At 41.1% G+C, this 21,369-nt stretch overlaps 1 protein-coding gene and 1 non-coding gene across 2 annotated transcripts in view; both read right to left on the reverse strand.

Moving 5' to 3' along the window:
• Positions 1 to 21,369, reverse strand: part of Ttc3 (tetratricopeptide repeat domain 3) — a 99,392-nt gene that overhangs the window by 19,836 nt on the left and 58,187 nt on the right. Inside the window, exons 26-35 of the mRNA XM_032900389.1 lie at positions 21,163 to 21,299; positions 19,389 to 19,715; positions 17,024 to 17,275; positions 16,492 to 16,538; positions 15,485 to 15,541; positions 14,197 to 14,267; positions 10,378 to 10,542; positions 6,938 to 7,961; positions 5,670 to 5,735; positions 1,318 to 1,467 (exon numbers count right to left, since the gene is read on the reverse strand). Coding sequence (XP_032756280.1) covers positions 1,318 to 1,467; positions 5,670 to 5,735; positions 6,938 to 7,961; positions 10,378 to 10,542; positions 14,197 to 14,267; positions 15,485 to 15,541; positions 16,492 to 16,538; positions 17,024 to 17,275; positions 19,389 to 19,715; positions 21,163 to 21,299 — 2,296 coding nt within the window. The remainder of the gene's footprint in view (positions 1 to 1,317; positions 1,468 to 5,669; positions 5,736 to 6,937; positions 7,962 to 10,377; positions 10,543 to 14,196; positions 14,268 to 15,484; positions 15,542 to 16,491; positions 16,539 to 17,023; positions 17,276 to 19,388; positions 19,716 to 21,162; positions 21,300 to 21,369) is intronic.
• LOC116899915 lies at positions 19,846 to 20,009 on the reverse strand. Its single transcript, XR_004387887.1, has one exon. It is a non-coding gene; the product is annotated as a U1 spliceosomal RNA (small nuclear RNA).

Consider the following 21,369-nt stretch of genomic DNA (forward strand, 5'->3'; position numbering starts at 1 on the left):
GAGAACAGCAGTCAGAGTCTTCCTCTTGGGTACGTCGTACCCCATTGTAGACCATCTGTATAGACATCAGGCTTAATGGATTATACAGGACACAGTACTGTAAGTCTGACTACCAGGTTGTGAAGCCAGTGAAGCCTCTATCACAAACGTCACTCATCAAATGACACATCAAGTACTATGTCCCCAAATCTGCCCGTAACTCAAACAGGAGGCCACATGGATGTTCAAATTTTCCTGAGGTAATAACACATTTGTATCACTTTATTAAACCTCTCAAGTGGTTTATTCTAGTTATTTACTCAAGTGGTTTATTCCATGTATCATATGCTAAACAGGCTTTAACTTTTTTTTTAAAGCTGGTATTTTTCCCAGACAGAGAGCTGAGCTGACTGTCCCTAGTCTGATCTCTGTGAACAGGTCTACGAGTTCTGCCACTTACTTTTCTTTATAAACCATATCCTTTCTCCCAAATATACTCCAATTTCAATAAATAAGTTTCCAATTAAGGTCACATTAAGCTAATTTCCTACGACTTAATGTATTACTCCACATGTTACTCCAGACTTCTGAAACCATTTTTTTTCCTTCTTAAAAGGGTATTTCTATTCCCTTTATGAATAGGAAGCAGTCATTTCCTTAAAGAGGAGCATGATTTTCCTCACACCTGTCATCTCCTTGCCACTAAAGCAACCTGGCTTTCTGCCGACTGGTACCACTCACTGTATGTGACTAACAGAGTTTAAACTAGACACTCCAGGACGGCAATGCAGCCCAGGCTCCACGAAGCCTTCTGACATCTCCTTGGGAAGAAGACGGCAGGCAGAAGCAGAGCCAATACTTAGTAACCCTCACTGTTTACCACAGAGTTTTACCCCAAATCTTCCAGAGAAGCAAACTAAAGTTCAGTGAAATTAAGTAACCCAAGTGCCCACTCTGTTAGAAGAGGTCTGACAGAGTTACTGGAGTAGAACCAAGGGTGGCTCCAGGGCTCACATCTGCAACCTCTCCTGACAGTGCCTCGCAACGCAGACAGGAATTAAACTTGGAATTAAACACAGAAGAGCTTTAGTTAACCAGACAAGTGAATTAAAGATAAACTGAATTCCAGGTTTACAGTCCTTTTCTCAAAGCAGTTGGTAAAAGTTCTACATCACTACAAGCAACACTGCCACTAGGGTATGCTGCAGAGAAAAGTGAAAGCGGCTATTGAGAAAGACATCCGTGTGTGGCCACTGGAGCAGTTCACACCGCACTCCGCAGTGTGAGCTGACAGGCACACTCACACGCACCTGATCAAGGAAGCTCAGGCAGGTTTACCTTGTTCTCCTCCATGTGCCTTTGCAGCTTCTCCTCCAGGTCCCTGGTCTCTTGTGAGCTCCTGAGTTCCATCTGCTCACAGTCCTCACGGGCCACCTGAAGCTGCTCTCTGAGCAGGTGGCACTCCTTCTCCTTCTGGGAAAGGTCCCCCTAAGAGTGAACCACGAAAGCACCAATTAACAACTATGGAAAATTTAGGATCTGTTCCAAACTGTCTCAAAGGAGAATAACAGGAAAAGGAAAATTTACACGGGAAATGCAGCACCAGCTCTCCTTTGAACTATTATTTTACTACTAAAATTTGTAATAAACCTTCCCTTTAACTTTTTATTGATTTGTAAGTTTTGCCTCATGCATCCCCATTCCATTCATCTTCCTGTCCCTTTGTACCCTCCCTCTGCCCTTGCAACCTTCCCCAGGAAAGGAAAAAAAAAAAGGCTCTCCAGGAAGGATTTGCCTGGAAACCGCAGGGTGCCAGAGCTTTACAGGAAAATTCATTACAATGTGCCATTGGTCACTTCAAGGCCTCTGGCTTCTGTTACACTCTCACCAGGACTCCTCTCAGATACCCTGCTGCTGCCTGGTCTTGGAGATCTGCAGGGCTGGCTGCTTCATTACTCCAGCAGTTCATAGGTGGGGTAGATGTTGAGGTGAGCCAGCTCAAAACTCTGGATCTGGGCCTGGGTGGTAGCTGAGCTTGTCAGCCTAGCAGCTCTCCTATACCCACACCAGCAGGGCAAGCTCCCCAGCACTGCTCTGCTTAGCTGACCCAATGCTGCAGCCAGCAAGGGGCAGAGCCAGCCCTCCCGCTCTCATGACCCCAGGGCCAACTTGTAATTTAACTTTTCAATCTAAACACTAATTAGTTCTGAAAGTTTGTTTCCTAAGAGCATAATGGCAGATCAAAGTTTAATTTGAATGTTATTTTCTATATTAACATTAGGGACTATTGTTAGGTTTTAAAGGTTGCATATACATATATTTTAAAGACAAGTTAAACACATTAAGTGTTGACATTAGCAAATGTCAAGCAAGTTGTTGGTAATTAAAAAAAAAAAAAAAAAAAAACCAAGGGGGCTGGAGAGAGGGCTCAGTGGTTAAGAGCACTGACTGCTCTTCCAGAGGGCCTGAGTTCAAATCCCAGCAACCACATGGTGGCTCACAGCCATCTGTAATGGGATCCGATGCCCTCTTCTGGTGTCTGAAGACAGCTACAGTGTATTCACATACAAAAAATAAATACATCTTTAAAAAAACAACAACAACAACAACAACAAAAAAAAAACAAATTAATACCTAATAAACTACTTTCTGTTATCTACCATGGATTATCTTAAAATCAAAACAATCAGAAAAAGAAGATGTGGTTGGTACTGTTCTATGAAATGTTGACAAACAATAAGTATCACTTACTATGTAAGGCTTTTTCAAAGCTCTCATTCAGCTAGAATTGCTGAATCACATAGTCATCTGAAGAAGGCACTGTGAGGCATGGAAGCCTCCTGGTCAGAGAGTGTCCTCCTGCAGAAGTCATGCTGCAGGACAATCCCACAGGAACCAACCCGTAGCCATCTTGAACAACTTCCTGCCCCCTTCCCCACCTCAGCACTTTGCAACTAAAAAGGCAGGGAACTCAGTAACTGAAATTATGCATTGTATCAAAGCACTGTGAATTAATTACCAGAAGCACAACAGACAGAGCAGAGAGCTTTGGCGGGAGGGCTTTAACTCATGTCTGTCCAGACGGAGACTTTAGCACTGCATAAACGAAACTTCAAGCCTACTGTGACACACCAGCAAGCGTCACTGGTAAACACTTCAGTTACCTGTTTTTATTCTCAATTTGGCAAAAGAATCACAACAAATATGATATTATAGATAACTTCTACATCCCAAGTTACCAGCAGAGATAGCTGGGACATTAAATGGTAGCTTTATGCTATTATATTTAAATTTCACTACATTTTCATAAGAAGTATACATTTTTACCTTTTATAGGTCAGAAAACAAGGGTGAAAGGTGTGAAGTGACTTCTCAAAGTCCTGGGAGAAAACTGTAGGCCTAAGACTCAACGCAAATCTCAACAGTTGAAAAACAACCAACCACCCCGACTTGTGTCAAAGCCTAGGAACTAAGAACACAGCCCTTGTCAATATTCCCAAGGCTGACTCAAGTTTCAACAATGACTTACTAAACAACAGAGCCTACCTGATGTAGAGCTAAGTACAACGAAGGAACCTAGTAAGAGCTCAGCTACCCAGGATATGTCGTGTTAAACAGAGAACCGCTCACTGCAGCACTGTCTATATAGCAGACACAGTCTAGATGTTCAACAATTAAGACATCAAAGAATTTTTCACCTATTCTTGCAAAAAAGTAAGCAAACATGATGTAGTTCTCTAACAGGAACAAACAGAAGAGTGCAAATTTCAGAGGCTTTAAAACAAGACTCCCATCTTTTAAAAGGTATCGTATAACTGTATATAAATGATCAAGTAAGGTTTTACCTAAAAATATACACCTTAAATCCTAGCACTAAGGAGGCAGAGGCCTTGAATCTATCTATTGAGTTCTAAGCCAGCCAAGAAGACCTTGTTTAACAAACAAACAAAAAAAAAACAAAAACAAAAAAACAAAAAACAAAAAACAAAAACAAACAAAAAAATTTAGCATAGGTGCAACAATGGTAGATGATTTTCAGTTTCTTTCTCATAATCTCTAGTAAGGTGTACTGAAAAGAAATTAATGGCTCTTTAATATAATTTATGGAAACTATGACGGTCTTGTTCAGACTGCATGGGCAACACACTTGTGTCTACTACAGCTGCGTCAATGTTAAAGAACAGCACAGAATTACAATGCATGGCACAGCACATCGTAGCCAAAGATGTGGGTGTCAGAACTGTCTCTGCTTTTGGGCTGTTACACACACTGAAGCGCCCATCCATTAGAGTACAGGTGACTCCATACTGCACCCCAGAAAGCCTCCTGTTTCTTCTTTCAATGCCATGCGTGTGGGACCCATTAGTGAATGACTAAAAACCACCAGCACCGCTTTCACTGGAGCTTATATGTTCTCATCAATTCCTATTTTTTTCTTATGGACATGTAAAACCTTCCTTTGATAAGAATATTTACTCTCTCAAAACCAGAATTCCTAACCTGTTCCCTGGTTGTTGACCAAGAGGAACTGACAACAGTTTTGTTTTTTCTTTGCTACTTTAAGCCAACCGATTTTGAGGTAATTTGTGGTATTACAACAGAGAACTATTAAATTCTACTTAGATTCACAAGTATAGTAAAGCTGTTCTGAATTAACAAAAAAAAAATAAAAAAAAGGGGAAAAAAATCAATCTTTTCATTGTCACACTATCCAACAAAGCACATGGGCATGTCTCTTCATCAAGGCTCTCAATAGCAGTTTTGCTGTCTGATACCAATTTTTGCCATTAAGAATAGAATACAGTCTCTTAATAAGTTGGTCTTAGTATATGGAAAATATTTATCTTCTATGCAATTACCTTTCAATTATTCTGGCCTTAATTTCTGTAAATAATGATACTTATACCCCTTTTCTTTCTTGTTCCTAAATTTTATTAGTTAATAGTTCTAGAACAATAATAAACACTAGTGGTAATGTTTCATCTTTAAACAAGATAACGGCTTTTACTGTCAAAGAACATTGTTAGCATGCTGAGATATAGCCACTCCTATCTTCTGATGTTATTCATATAATAACCTGATTTATGAATTAATATATGATCATCTTGTAAGTTAAAACAAAGCCAATATTCTTGGAATTAACTCTGCCTCCTCCTCAAATTTCAACAAAAAAAATTTTTTGTTTAAAGATTTACTTATTCATTTATTATATCTAAGTACACTGTTGGGCTGGAGAGATGGCTCAGAGGTTAAGAGCACTGTCTGCTCTTCCAGAGGTCCTGAGTTCAATTCCCAACAACCACATGGTGGCTCACAACCATCTGTAATGGGATCTGGAGCCCTCTTCCAGCCTGCAGGCATATGTGCAGGCAGAAAGCTATATGATGTATATGTAATAAATAAATATTAAAAAAATAATAATAAGTACATTGTTGCTGTCCTCAGACACACCAGAAGTGGGCAGCAGATCCCATTACAGATAGTTGTGAGCCACCATGTGGTTGCTAGGATTTGAACTCAGGACCTCTGGAAGAGCAGACAGTGCTCTTAACCTCTGAGCCATCTCTTCAGCACAAAAAAAGTTTTTTGTTGAAGTCTAAAGCCTACTTCATTTTGGGACTAGCTGGGTCCAATTCAAATATGTCAATAAAACTGATATATATAAACAATTTAATGTACTTCTGACTTACCTGTTGTGTTTCAAAAGGTGCATATGGCTCAGTATTGACTTCCTGATGTATCAAGCTCCTGGACACCTATGGAGTGAAACAACTGCTTACAACTCAACCAACCACAATAACACTAGTTAAAGCAATCCACTTTGTAATAGTTTAAAACATGCCCACAATTTTTCTAAGGATTTTTTTCTATTTAGATTATATTTTTATATAAAAATTTCATTCAGAAAATACTATGAATATAACCAAATTTAATACTAGCATTTAACATTGTTTGCTGTTTTACATTTTACCATGTTTTACATTTAATACTAGTCGTAACATTCTTTTTTCAAAGTTTGCTAGAAAGCAGAAGATTTAAGGGAAGCCAAATTGAATAAGGATTTTCAGGAACTCACACCAAAAGGCCAACTACAGAGAACCCTGACGTGTTTGCATGCTTATTTATTAGGAAAGCACTTACAGAAACCACTCATTTCTCTCCATCTGGCTGTCTTTTACAACTCCCCCGGTTTTACAGAACCTGGGCATGCGTGTATATATAGTCCAACTTCTTCCCCTTCACCTTATGTCCCTGTTACTTATTCAATGACTTGCCTGGAACCCAGAGCTTTGTACATGCTAAGCAAGTGCTCTCTGACTGAGCCCCACTTTCACGGTCTCTTCATTTTCTGGGGAGCAGCAGGCAGCACATGCAATGTTCTATGGGGCAGTCAGCTCAGATGGGGGCCCTCTCTTCTGACTTTGCTGTGAATGCTGCATCAGCCAATGAAGCCATCAACGGAGCCACTGTGGTTGGAAGTGCATGTACCTCCTGTGAAGCAACCATAGGACTCCTATCTTTTCCTTATTAATCACAGAAATGATGTTTTGGCTCCACTGCTAACTCTGTTACCTTATTTCTTAGCAGTATAGACTGTGGTAGGGTATACAGACTATTGTTTATTACCTCATCCAACGTCCTCCTGACAACACAGGTACTTGTGATGCTTACAGAGGCATTTTTATTTACAGGTAGAGAAGTTTTTACAACCACTATGAAGCCAACTACTTCTTTTAGTAAAAATAATGGCACTGAAAAGGCAAATTTAGCTCTTGCACCAACCTTTTTCAGGCCATTGAGATGTCTCAGTAAAAGCACAGTAGGAGGGAATAACTCCTTAAAGTCGTCCTTTAAAGTTCACGTGTGATGTGCACATGTGTACCTTTGCCAGCACACACATCATGCACACAAAAGAATATTAAGTTTTTAAAATATCCTTTTCTCTTTCAAGCCTTACCTGTATGGCAACCGACAGAGCTGGTGGAACATCTGTTATTCCACTGACGTTTTCTAGAGAAGCTTCCCACAGGCTGTCAGAGCTCCCACTGTGTCTGCTGTTTCCTTCAGGCTCACTCAGAGCTGTCCCGGCATCAGCTGTGCTGCTCTGGGACTTTACGCACATTCCCAAAGGACCCTCCAGGATCTGTGTTTCAGAGGCAGTGTGGTCATCAGAGGCGTTCTCAGTGTTCAGACGATGACTCTCAAAGTATGCAGCAGCATTTCCGTCTGCTCTCTCGCTGGCTACAAAAGATGGTACCACTGGCATGGATCTTGGCATTGGATACTCAGAAGAAATGTTGGCCAAAGGTGTGTAAATGCTAGTGAACTGGGACAGGCTTGGTACCATGTTAATGTACGCTGGCCGGGACTGGGCGATGCCAAATCCTTGAAAAGGAAGGTATGTGCAGAATCCTGTGACCAGGTGTGACTGAGTCCAGTAAGTTGGTTTGGTATCTTCAGGAGCTGGTGTGGGGGAAGGAGAAGCATCCTCACAGAGTGGTGTAGGCAAGTCAGGAGAGACAACTTCTAGTCTGCTGTCCTCCGAAGCTGACCCAGAAGAGCTATCAGAGTCCAGCTGGGGCTTCAGATCCTCAGCAGCTGGTGCTGAAGAGTCAGCAGGTCCTGGTGTGGACGTCACATCCTCAGCTGCTGCTTCAGACTTTACATCTGGCTGAAATTCCCTAGCAGTTGGATTTAGTGGAAGTTTAACTCGTAAATATTCTCCTGTTTTTGAAATTTCTTCAACTTTAGTTTTAATGTTTTTCTTCTTTCTTTTTTTCTTGAGTCTTGAGGCAACTTTTTTCAATGCAATGCAGTTGTCAATCACAACAAATCGAGGACAGCCCAGGAGGAACGACTTCAGCCCTCCTGCCTTCTCCAGTATCTGGCGAGTTTCTTCAGGGAAGAACTCATATTCCTCAGAGAACATCCTATCACTCATATCCAAGGGGCCGTGCTCTTCCAACAACTGAGAGAAGTAACTTGGAAAAATACGTTTACATTGGGTTACAAGAAAGTACTTGTTTGGTTTTCTCCTCTCAAGGCAAGTATTTTACTTCTGATATCAAACTCTCCCAACAATACAATCCAGAAGAAACACAGGGCTGACTGAACTCAATGCTTCAACAATCAGAACTTCACCTGCCTGGAGAGCTTAACATAGGATCTAGAATCTGTGCACACCTGGCAGACATGTTACCAACTGAGCTATGTTCCCCGCTTTCTGTTCAACGTTTGGTAAAATGTTTAGGAAAAAAAGTCTTTAAGCAGCAGTGGACATGTCACAGCTGAAAGAGGACAGTATTTAACTTAAGAGCTCCTAGCAAAAAGAAACAGTACCATCGTAGGCTAAGACTATTTGAAATGTGACACAAATGCGCTTCAGGTTTCTTAGGTCCTGAAAAGTATCCTGAGGAAGTGTATACATTGGATTCAAAGACAAAGCAGGATTTCTTCATACCTTAGTGTTTAAGAGTCTAGGATCAGTTAGTATGGCTACTTAGGAGATAAAAGAAGCTAAGAACAAGAGACCACAGTCTTATGCCCATTTCCATTTTTGCTGAATTTGGAAGTTTTCTGATCTCCCATTATGACCCCTTCAAAGTCTTAAGACTGTAAAATAAAACAAATATTTCTTTATTTAACTAGAGGCTAAGAACTGAGCACACTATATATGGTAGTGTAAAAAGTAATACTGGGGGTTGGGGATTTGGCTCAGAGGTAGAGCCCTTGCCTAGCAACCCGCATAAGGCCCTGGGTTCGGTCCCCAGCTCGAAAAAAAAAAAAAAAAAAAAAAGTAATACTGATAAAGCTAATTATACCAGAGCTACCAACATCTGCTGCCCATGTGTGCAACATTTGTTAATCTGCAGTGTGGCAGATGGATTTACAGGACGCTACTGCAGCTGATGCCAGCACTAGGGAGAGGACAGGCAGGGGCCTTCAAAGGCCCTCACCCTTCCATCCCAGACTAACTTTGTAGTTATTTCTAAACTGCCACTCATAGAGTTCTCATAAGAAAGTTGATCAATATCTCATAAAGTGAGACCTAGACTGACTAGTCTCTCAGGAATGACAGAATGAGGTGAAAATAAGGAAAAGGTGATACTGTGCATAAATGATGGGGGTTTCAGAAGTTAGCTTTTGCATTAATTTCCACTAGGTTTTATTTTGTGATATCTTTCCTTAAAGAATCAAGTACCATAAAACTTAATGTGCAGCTCAAAATGGCCAGGTATTTGTAAACTTACGAATTCTGTGAGCTATTCACCAGGTTAGTTATTCACATCACTCACAGTTGACTATGAAGTTTACATTTGTCTTAGGGTTTACTGCTGTGAGTAGACACTGTGACCAAGGCAAATCTTATAATGGCAACATTTCACTGGGGCTGGCTCACAGGTTCAGAGGTTCAGTCAATTATCATCTAGGTGGGAACATGGCAGCATCCAGGCAGGGATGGTGCAGGAGGAGCTGAGAGTTCTACATCTTCATCTAAAGGCTGCTAGCAGAATACTGACTTCTAGACAGCTAGGACTAGGGAATTAAAGCCCACACCCAAAAAGCCACAACTACTCCAAGGCTATAACTCCTAATAGTACCACTCTGTGGGCCAAACATAATACAAACCATCACAACACTCATATTTTAAATCCTTAAGTACTTCATATCTAAAGTTACTTAAGAAAAGCACATTCCTTTTTTTCATGACCAACACAAAAGCTGTGGTACAGCGCTCCCAATTTTCTCACTCTAGCTGAATAATCAGAATCAGAGCTGAAGTTATCAGAATATACAGGGTTCCTTTTTTCAATAAAAAGGCAACACTTTGGGTTCGATCCCCATCTCCAAAAAAAAAAAAAAAAAAAAAAAAGGCAACACTTGCCTAAGTCACATAACTTGTCACTGCCGTTGTGAGGTGTCAGACAACCCATCAATACAAGGACAACAAATATTAGTGATAGTGTTGTTTGCTAATCAAGTACTTGGAATTCATGACTACAAGAGTATGCTATGGCTGACTGGTAGAGGGGCACCATCACTTGAAATCCTGGTTTCTTGGAGCCCAAGTCAAGAGTGTTGCAAGGTCAGTGCCTGCTAAGTTATGTAGTGCAATGCTGTCTCAAAACCCCCAAACCATGGGTGAAAGAAAGCCTGGTTCAAAGTATCAGTAGCAGCAGCTCAAACTGAAAACCAATTATAATCTGTACTCCAAATTTAGTAACTAAAAACCTTCAATAAACTTTGTGAAATACACAGCAAAAGTTCTGAACATTTCTCCCAGACACTATGAGTGAAACAGTATACATTTTAATAAATACTAAGAAACACAAATCAGACATCTTTGATGTCTGCTTGGTAGGCTCCCAAGTGAGCTATAGGAACTAGGCTACTTACTCATACAGAGTTGAACATTTCTGTTTGGGGTTAATATCCCACAGCTTCTTATTTCGGACAACATACTCGCTGCTGTGCTGGTCGTAAAGAGCTTCGAACTCTTCCACATCTTGCCGAAGGTGGTCAGGCACTGCAAATGGTCCTGCAGAATCTGAATTGCGCCTGCTGGGTTAAAAACAATTCTGTATATCAACTTCTGGGAAGGAATATTTAGTTGCACATGAAAGCACTAGAGGACAGGATTATCAAAGAAACTATAAAAAATAACTAAAATAAAATTAAATAATCAAAATAAAATTAATAATCTCAGTTTGGGACTACAAAAATTTACCGCCAGAGAATACAGAAAAGCTAAAATTAACAGGCTGGAGAGCTGGCTCAGTGGTTCAGAGCACTTGTTGATGCTGCAGAAGACCCAGGTTTACAACCATCCATAACTCCAGGTCTTGGGAATCTGGCTGCCTCTTATGACTGCTACAAGCACCGGTAGTACACAGACATATAGGTTGGCAAAACACTGACACAGTAAATAAAATGCATAAAACTTAAAACCCCAACGGTTACAGTCAAGAAACCCTGTAGTTCACATTCTTAATAAACACTTCTATTTCCTAAGAGCACAATTTTTTTTCAATATTTAAAAGATAAAAATCAAGGCCAGGTGTGGTGGTACATGCTTTTAATCCTAGCACTCAAGAGGTGGAAGCAGGGGGATGGCTGGGAGTTTAAAGCTATTCAAGTATGGACATCAAGTTTCAGGATAGCCAAAACTAAGGAGAAATACCCTGTCTCGAAAAACAAACAAATATCAACATTGCATTCATTATAACTTATTGAAGAGTTAGAGACAAATGCAGATTTAAAATTATTAACCACTAATCATTTAAAGGTTAACACAAGCTATTAATAAAAACATCTCTTTAAAACTCGTGTAGCAGCAGCATGAAGAACAGGAGATACCAGAACCAATTCAGACCAAACAGTACTTATAAGAATTCAGGCCTACATACTGCAGTGATCACCTCTGGCTCAAGACAGGCAAAGGGATCCTCAAAGAGACAGGGTCAAGGTAAGGACCAGCCACAGAGGACTGTCCCAGCTTTTCCTTATCAGCTCTTCCAGGGCCCAGAACCTGAGCCTAAAAAGGCTCCTGTGAAGAACAGAGGACCCGAGGGAAAAGGAACCAGCAACCAAAACAAATGCAGAAAAGGCCTGAAAGAGCAGAGCGCTCACAGCACTGGAAGCCAAGACGTATGGACAGTTTGCTTATAGTATGTTATGACAGACTTCTTACTCTTGAGACAGGATCTTATTCTGCAACCCAGACTGATTTCAAATTTTTGGCAATCCTGCCTTAGTCTCCTAAGCACTGTTTAGGTATAAGCTAACATGGTTTTAACAAGGCTTTTAAATACCTGTTATTTAATTATATTATCGTTTTTCAAGTTGGTTTCTCTGTGTAGCTCTGGCTGTCTTTGTAGATCAGGGTATTCTCAAATTCTGCCTACTTTTCTCCCAAGAATTGGGACTAAAGGTGTGTGCCACCACTTCTGGCCAGCTTTAAAAAGTCTTAAAGTCATACTATTAATACAATAGTTCTACTGTTTTATGGGCAAAGAACTCATGTCATTAACAGAATGTCTCCAATGCTGCATGGGTGTGGAGGAAAACCACCTTCCCTTGACAGTTCTGAGTGAAAAAGGATACTGGTAAGTGTAGACACCTTGGTACAGCTTCCTTGGCATGGAAAAACATCGATTTTCATGCCTTCTTTTCCCTTTAAACCACCTGCATAAACTTAAATCCCCTTAAAACCTGAGGTCTATTGGGTCCTGGACCCACAAAACTAGTTTTGCCTGATGTCAGGCAATGTGCCTTTTGCAGAGATATCAAGATAGTCATCCTCCAGTCTGTGTACATGGAGTTCCAGGACAACCAACACTACACAGAGAAATCTTATCTCAAAAATACAACTAACACACAAAGGACGGCCATCGTCAAACAGCAGTGGGTCATTTTCAGGTTCATGGTTCTGTTGTCCTTTCATCTCCAGGCCTGAGTCAGGAGGAATCCTACGAGCCTTTCCTCATCTGGAGCACCTAACAAGCACTGTTTTGCATGTGTGTTTAAGACAGAGTCTAATTGCGTAGCTCTGGATGGCTTTGAACTTATTTCATTATGTTGTTAGCTTCATCTTCTGCCTCAGCCTGCCGAGCGCTAACACTACCATGGCCAGCTTACTTCGTGAGGTATTACATGGCTTTCTGATTTGGCAGGCCACCCCAGAAAGGAGATTGAAAGTTATAGAATGTCCTTCCTGAAACACAGTGACTGTTGATGAGTAGCATCTTTAATAAAGCTGCCCAGCGCTTGGTCTAGGAAGTACGAGCATGCTAGCACGAAGCCTGCGTGCAGGAGAACCGCCGCTCCAGGGGGATGCAGACACTTCTGCAGCACATCTCTGTGATCCGCCTGTCTGCTTCTAAACTTCTGGCTTCTATATGATTTCCACTCTTGCCAGCATGTGCGCTCTTTCTCCTTCGGCATTCTCTCTTCTTTCTTTGCAGGGGCCTTTGGGCTTAGATGCTGGTTTAGATTTTAACACTCTAAAGGACAAAACAGTCGGAGTGTGTGCTTCAAAAGCAGAATGTATGGTTTAAATGCTGGCCTGCTATTTGCCAGCTTTTCATCGTGGGCATGTCACTCCACAGAAACACTGCCTATCCTCTGAAGATGAGTGGATTAATAAATGACTTCTATGTCCAAGTCCCAGAACAGAAGACACACATGTCAGTTTCAGTAAGGACTGTGTTATGATCTGAATGTTTGTGAGTGACAGCTGCCAGCACTAAGTCTCAGGTTAAGATTTGATCACCAGTCTGGTTTAGAAAGAGGGTCCTTGGAGGCGGTCAGGGACACATGAAGGCACGCATCTGAGAACAGGAGCTGTGGCTGTGCTAATTCTGGAGAAGTATGTATGGAGCTACTAGACTCTCCAACATGTGTGAACACAGGAAGATGGTGCCATCATGCATGCACCAGGAAGCACATGGCCTCTGTGACATCAGACTTCAGGCTTTGAACTGTAAGTAATACTGCTTTACTTTCTAGCTATTTAATTTGGGGTATGTTGTTTTGATAAATTCCTAGTTTCCTGTTCTTTAATTAACTAGATTTTAATGTTTTACTTGCATGTATTAATGTTTTGCCAGCATATGTATGGTACCATGTGTGTGCCTAGCGCTCTCAGCAGTGAGAAGAGGGCTTCAGATCCATCACAACTGGAGCATGGATGGCTGTGAACTACCATGTGGGTTCTGGGAATCAAATCCAAGTCCTCTGCAAAAAACAGCAAGCATTCTTCACCTCTGACCCATCCCTCCAGCTTAGATTTCTACAGTTTTAAGTGCTGCATTTCAAGGCATCTTGTCTTGCACAGCCCAAACTAGAAGAATTTCCCTTACTTAAAAAAGTCTTCATGCTTATTCACACAGAAAGCACTTTATAAACTGAGTCCCATTAATTATGCAAAATAATGAATTTCAGTGTGACAATTTCACACATTCATATCACATATCTGGTTTTATCTGTCTCATTTTAGTTTCTCCTACCCCTATTCCTGTGACTTTAACACAGCTGAAATGAATTCTTAAGGTTATAATTCCTATAGCCATGGCATTAACTCAAGATGGACTATGATAATGGATGAAGGGGAGGGGAGAAGGAGAGGAGAGGAGAGGAGACAAGCCTGTGGTAGCCTGGCATGACCTTTACCACAGATGTCTGAGTGACAATGAGGCAAAGCCAATCTGTACTTACTTATGGTCTTCTGGAGCGACCGTCTCACTACTTGGTGTTACTGATGCTGTTCCAGATCCCACTAACATCGGCTGATTTAAAAGAAAACAAAACAAGAATATTTTACCCTAAAAATGATGAGATTCTACCATAAATGACAAAAATAGTCTACCTTAAAAGTAACAGTATTCGACTCTAAAATTGTATGGAAGAAAAAACTGACCATTAGAATTAGTGAGAATTTACATAAACACATACATGCCGACTGTCAACACTGAAAAGCCTACCCCACGTTTATCATAAATAGAATACAGTATTATAATTTTTTTTTCTTTTTTTTCAGAGCTGGGGACCAAACCCGGGGCCTGAGCTAAATCCCCAACCCCAGTATTATAAATTTTAACAGCCAGAAATAGATTGAAATTAAAACTTTGGGTAGTTTCCAATATTTCCAAAAATGTAAATTCGACTGTAACTTAATGTAAACAAACTCTCCTTTTCGTCAAAGACACAAAGGTGAGCTGTGTGGAAACTTCCACCGCTTGCTCACTCTTGCTTTCCTGTCTCCCCCAGGCCCTTCCCTCCTATGCTAGAGCCACGAAGATCTCCCCTCATCATTTAAAATAATGCTCTTCTGTCTCCTGCGCTTGGAGTTAAAGTGAAAAGAAGGAAGAGATCCTAGCAATCCTAACGTCATTAAGATGACTGGATTTATCACTTCTGACAAACAAATGTTTTGACAAACCTCTTAACAGAAATAACTGTCAAAGAAGTTCTGAACACAAAAAGCCAAAGACCTTCATACTTGCTCATAAAATTCAGTGAAGTGATATAATTACTAACTGTATGTGCATGGACTCCATGGTGTATGCATTGTATGGGTTTTCGCAGGTGCCCTGGCACATATGTGTGCATGTGTGACAGGGCATAGCCTTTTATCAGGTATCTTCATCAGCCCGGTGTCTCACTAAGCCTGGAGCACCCCCAATTGGGGAGGGGGGATTGCCGACCAGCAAGTTTCAGGGAACCAGCTGCACCTGGCTGTTACAGGTGCTGAAGAGCCAAGATAGAGACCCAGACTGCCTGGCTCACAGCCTTCCTGCCAACTGTCCCTTCATGAGGCCTTGCATGTGTTCATGCAGAAGAATCTAGAAAATTAAACAGCAATTAAGATTTAAGAGTAGCTAAGTATCTTTAAAGTCTAAAGTCAATTTCCAAGATGCTTCAAATGTTCCCAGAGCTGCTTCCTTCTCACTAACATCCAAGACAGTTGCAGAGACTGGAGAGTCACGGCAGAAGGTACTCTTACCTTTGAATCTTTTGGCTTCTTTTTCTTGCCTTTGTTTTTTACCTTGATACAACCAAACTAAAAAAATGAAAAAGAACATCAATGAGTCCTCATATAGTAGAATCATAAATTGTAACAAAAACCACATTCATTTTCCTTGACAGTCATACATTAAATATACAGTGTTTAGCAGTCACGCAGTGAGCACAGCCCTCCAGGTCCCACTAAGAGCCGAACAACACTACTCAGTACAACTAAAATAACACTGCTCTAACGGTTCAGCCTCAACTTCAACAGGGCTTATGCTATTTCAATAACGAATCAGACTTTTAGGTAATTCTGGGGTGCATGGTAGCATTTTACCGACACTCCTTTCACTAATAAGTAAGTCAGACCTCCTGTTCGTGGCCATACACTGGACAGAACAGTGAATGAAAGACTCGCCTTCTTACAAGGTTTGCTCACTGCTTTCTCACATTGGCAAGACGCATCAACTACAGAAGGTTAAGACATGTTTCAAGGACAGCTGATCCTTCACACTGGTAAAGATGCCTGCTTCTCCTCACTGTCAAGGAAGAGCTCCTAGCCTGCTGGACAGCACGAAAAGAGCCACCGTCCATGAGGAAAGGCAGTTCAGTTTTGCAGCATCTCAGTTAAACCAACAAGAGCTCCTTCGAGAACAAAGCATCTGCCTCTTTCTAAAATGAACATTTGTTAACAGGTCTCCTGTAGCCTTAAGTCGAGCTGAACTCACTATGTAGCTAAGGATGTTCTTGAACATCTGGTCCTGTCTCTACTTCCTGAGGGGTGAAATTAAAGGCCTGTGCCACCATGTGCAGTTATACACTACTAAGGATGCAACTCAGGGCTCCATGCATTCTAGGTACCCCTAGCCACTGAACTACATTTCCAGTCCCTCCCATAGTCAGGCTTGTGTTTCAGGTTAGTCTGTGACCTAGGAAGCAGGGAAGCTCTGGCCTGGCTTTTCCTCGTCTAACATAAAAGCCACCAAGGACTCAAGGACTTACCGGCATTTCATCACTGTCTTGCTTCCTTAGCACAGTACATCGGCTGTCTGCAGGAAGAACAGGAGGTCCTGTGAGGTAACTCAATCACCTGGACTTTCTTATCACACACTGAAGCCTATGAAACCACCCTGGGACTGTCAGCATGCCTGTGCTCTGACAATGCAGTTTACAGGTCAAGGGCATAATAACTGACTAAATGTGAAGTCAATCCAGAAAAGCACACAGCTTCAATCCAAGTCAGTATTCTCAGTGCCATTTAGGCAAGGAGGTGGTAATACAGAGATGCCCAATGCCAAGAATTCCCATGTTCTACTACCGCCCTCCCAAACCCCTGTAACTCTGTAACTCAATGCTGCCACAATGAAATGAAACAGCAACGAAGCTGAAGGATTAGTGAAGGCCTTGGGAAGAAGCCTGAGGAGGCCTGGGAGGCTGTTCATGTGTATATAGGCTGAAGTATGCTAGGTTCCTTACTGTTTTGTCCTGACGTGTAATATTAGACATACTACACAATTAAATTTGCTTCACATACCCATGATATCAAAGAACTCGTCTAAAGCACTGTGTAGGGCGGGGAACTTGTCCCTGTGCTCTTCCAGAAGCCATATTAAGCAGCGTGCTTCCATTACTGACGCTGGCTCACAGAAGTAATCAAGTTGCTTTCCTTCTATAGAACCTAGTTTATGGCCATATTTCTCACTCCAAAGGAAAGTCACAACGTTAAAATCAAGCTCCTTGAGAGATGCTCCATAGCGAGTAAAAAAGGGTCCTGTGGCGTCTAAGCCTGCAACAGAGCAAAGCATAAATCACAAGGGCCACAGTATTTACTGTAGCAAAATCCATCACGGCTTTGGAAATGATTCTATGTACAGTCTCTGTACATGTTCAGTGAAAATATTTAAATACATTAGTCAAAAACAATGCATTTCACAAACAAGATTAAACAGAGTTAACAATTATAATAATTCTAATGGTTCTATTATGAAAATGACACTAAATTCCCTTAAAAACTTAATATTATTTTCCACTAACTCTTGACTTTTGTTTCTGATTGAATTGTCAAGATTTTGTTTCCCTATATGCTTTCCATACCAGCAAAACATCAGTAATACATAAATCTCTCCAAATGCCTTGAAAGAACTATGTTAGACAGACTCCTCCTCAAACACCTACAAGAGTTGTTTCTTATCTTCCCAGGCTGGGGCAACCCCAGATGCCCCATGGCATAACAGGGAGCCTTACTCCCTACTCACAGCCTCCAAAGTGCTAATCAAAATTGATTTGCCTTCCCATGATGCCTCACAGGCACGGGAGGTGTCAAGTCAGCAAGAGCTCAATCCTGAATGGCTGATTCCTCCAAACAAAATACTTAGCTGTAGAAGTCACGTGGTACAGAAATTTGTATCTTTAACAAGACCTGCCAATGAAGAGACACACTGATGTTCCTTAGCTGGTCCTGGCCACATTGTGTGCTCCAAAAGGAATGTAAGCAAACAGTGATGAGTTTCTAATGTTAATTTTCTCTCTCTTGCAAATCTGTTTTTTCTCCCTCTCTTTTATACTGATCAAATACACTGGCTTCTAAATTAAACATATTTTGTGAGAAGGAAGCAAAATCCCATGAATTGAAAATTATTTCCTTTATTAAATAAATGTGCTTTAATTCAGGTTAGAATAAAAGATTAGACTCATTTTATATCTAGACAGTGCACAAGCATACTTAAGAATGAACATCAAAAGGAGCTAAGTGGAGTTGGGGATTTAGCTCAGTGGTAGAGCGCTTGCCTAGCAAGCGCAAGGCCCTGGATTCAGTCCCCAGCCCCGAAAAAAAAAAAAAAAAAAAAAAAAAAAAAAAGGAGCTAAGCCATCCTGCTAGTGAGGAATACAAGCGTCAAATGGTGCTGACTACTACAGACAGTGCTGGGTCTTCCAGTCCCTGGAGCACAACTCAATAAGCCTTCTTCTCCACCTCGAGCCATCTTCTACGGCAAAAAACCTAAGCAGTAACTTTTTAATTTGCTCATCTTATCATTTAAGAGTAATTTTCTAGGACCAAAAACCAATGAAGACCTATGCAGATACAGGTGTTTAGCTCTCTAACTCTGCCAAGCTTACTGCCTTCTTATGTCATCAGTCCCCACAATCCTGGACTGACTGGAAAGGAGCTGTTCCCTTTTCTGTGGATTTCCTTCCTAGTTTTTATCAACAGCTGCTAAGTGAGGCACACATTGTGCCAGGCCAGCTGCCATTCTAGTCATCATTACAATACAGCCTCATAAGTGCCAAGGACACCCACCCTCACCTAGTGTTACAACCATGGCATCTCCAGTCCTTGCAGTCCTTTAACACAGAGCTTGCATGCAAGAAGTTTTCTTAATCTTTCCTTCTCCGAGTCAAATCAGCAAAATTAGAACAGAACAAAAGTAGCTGTATAATCCTGCCATTCGTAATAGCCAAGTACAATGCCCTGGGTACTTCACAAGTAGCCTCACGGACTGGTGCTTTTAAACAGTTATCCATGGAATCTAGATTTTCTGGTTTTTTTTCTTAGCACAAACACTGCACTGACATCAGACAGGACAATCGTACAGCTACTTCTGCTTAGTTTACACCCAGACTGATAGCTCAGCACAGTTAGGTACTGACCTTTCCTGTGCCTTCATCTTTTCAAAGTGTCTTATAACCTATCTATAGTGTAACCTAATTATAATCTATCCTAGAGCAGCCTAAAAAGCACCTGGGTAGGGAGAGAGACAGAGAATATCTTTAGCCACACAAAAACATAGTCATGCCTTTAAGACATTGCAAATAGTAGAACAGCAAAGTAAAAAGGATTCAGAGGCTTGTATTTGCCCTTCCTTTTGAATACCCCCACTCTAGAATTTAAAGGTACATACCAAAACTATTCAGTCTCTGGATCCAGGGAGCTAACTTGGGGTCTAACTCTTTAAGCTCACTCAAAACATGCAGAAATATTCGTGTCTTTACTCTGTTCTTTTCTTGAATCAAGTGACCGATAACATAGTCCACTGCTTCATGAACAAAATTTTTGCTAGAAAAACATGTTGTGTAGTCTTCTGTGCTCAGAACCTTCCAAGAGAGCAACTCTTTGAGAAGCGTGGAAGTGTTCAACACAACAGATTTGATCTTGTCAGCATTCTGCTTTATGCACTGAAGGATTCTGTCATCAAGAAACTGACAACTCTGAGCGCTTTCTACAGTTTCTAAGGAAAAGGAGAAAGGTTAAAGGGATAAGTAGAACTCACATGCAATTATACAAACTTGGAAGGAGATAATGCAACATGCATAGTAACACAGAACATGTCTGCTCTCTTAAATGATACTTATATTCTACAGGGCAGAACATGAACACAGTTCCCCACTACCACAAATTATGTAGTCAAGTTTCATGCTTTTTGGTGAAACTGCAGGGGTCAGCACATCCAGAGTGCAGTGAGTCAGCCTTGCCAAGGAAAACCATGTTTCTGGCCACGCCATCTCCCGTGCCAAGTAACTATCTGACTCTGCTTTGACTTATACAAACCACTCAGGAAACTTTAAATTTGAAATATGCACATTTAATAGTTACTTTGAAAAGGCCAGAAAGTTCAAATTAAGCCAAAAAGTGAGAAAAAAGCTATTTGGGAGGCTGAGGCAGGAAGATCACACATTTGAGGCCCACTCTGGGTGTAAGGGCCAACCTGAGCAACTGAGTGAAGGGCCTCCAAATACAAGGAGGAGAGCTGGGCCAGATCCACTCACTGCACTTGCCAGGTTTATGGGTTCAATCCCCAAACCCCAAAGCAAGTACTTTACAATCTTCTTTTCAGATCACTTAGGTAAGAACATTTAAAACTATATTTAAAAACTTTTTTCCCTCTAAAATAAGCTTAATTCTTTCAAATATACTTCCCTAGCCTCACCAACTATACCTCAAATACAATATTCTTAGTCTGTAAGCATGCAAAATTAACACATTTGCTGAAAAAAAAAAATCAGCATGAAAGAATTTTGATTTACTTAAAGCATTTCTCAAATACTAGGCATATGAAAACAACTAAACAGCAAATGGGAAATATTTCATCTGAGGAACATGCAACAGAAAAGGGGCAAACGCTATTTCAAGTCAAAGCTGAAAAAATCAGTGTGAGCTACACTGGCAGGTTCACAAGCCAATCTCTGACGTAATACACTGGCTGTCAGGACGCAAGGCTGCTTGGCATTGTTCCAGATCGTTTCTATGCTTGCTCAGAGCACTGGACCATGGATCCATTAGCACAACTTACAGTACAGCCCAGTGTACAGATAAGCTGCCATCACTGGAGAAGAGGTTCACGAGGGGGTCTGCACTAGAGTGAGAGTTCTCCATACCAACCTACTTGTCTCAGAATAACAGGAGGCTGTACACTGTTTTAGGTTTCGCTTTCTGGGGACAGAGCCTTGCTATGTATTCCAAGATAGCCTCCTGCACCTTAGCTTCCTCTTAGCTTCCTAAGTGCTAGGATTAACCACATTTAGTAGATTGTAACAAAAATCTGGTTTTTTATTCAAACAGTAACTACAAGTGATATTTGATTCAGTAAAAACTAGTCTGAAGCCATCTAGAATGAATGTGTGCATCTGTACTTTAAACAGGTGTATGCTATCGTCACCATTTGTGCTTTCAAATACCTTCCGGCTCTTCAGGTTTAGGTGGATTACTTTCTCTTAAGTCCTCTTCCATTCTTTCTTGTGCCAACTTTTTTGCCTCTTGTTTTTGGATCTTTCTCTTCAATTTTTTGTCTTCTTTCAGTCTTAACTTCTCTAGACTGATAGACAGTTACAATTAGTGACAATTTCTCTTCGTGTTAACACCATTTTCTTTCTCTAGTACAGAAA

The sequence above is a fragment of the Rattus rattus genome, chromosome 4, assembly GCF_011064425.1.
Source record: "Rattus rattus isolate New Zealand chromosome 4, Rrattus_CSIRO_v1, whole genome shotgun sequence".
NCBI lineage: Eukaryota > Metazoa > Chordata > Mammalia > Rodentia > Muridae > Rattus > Rattus rattus.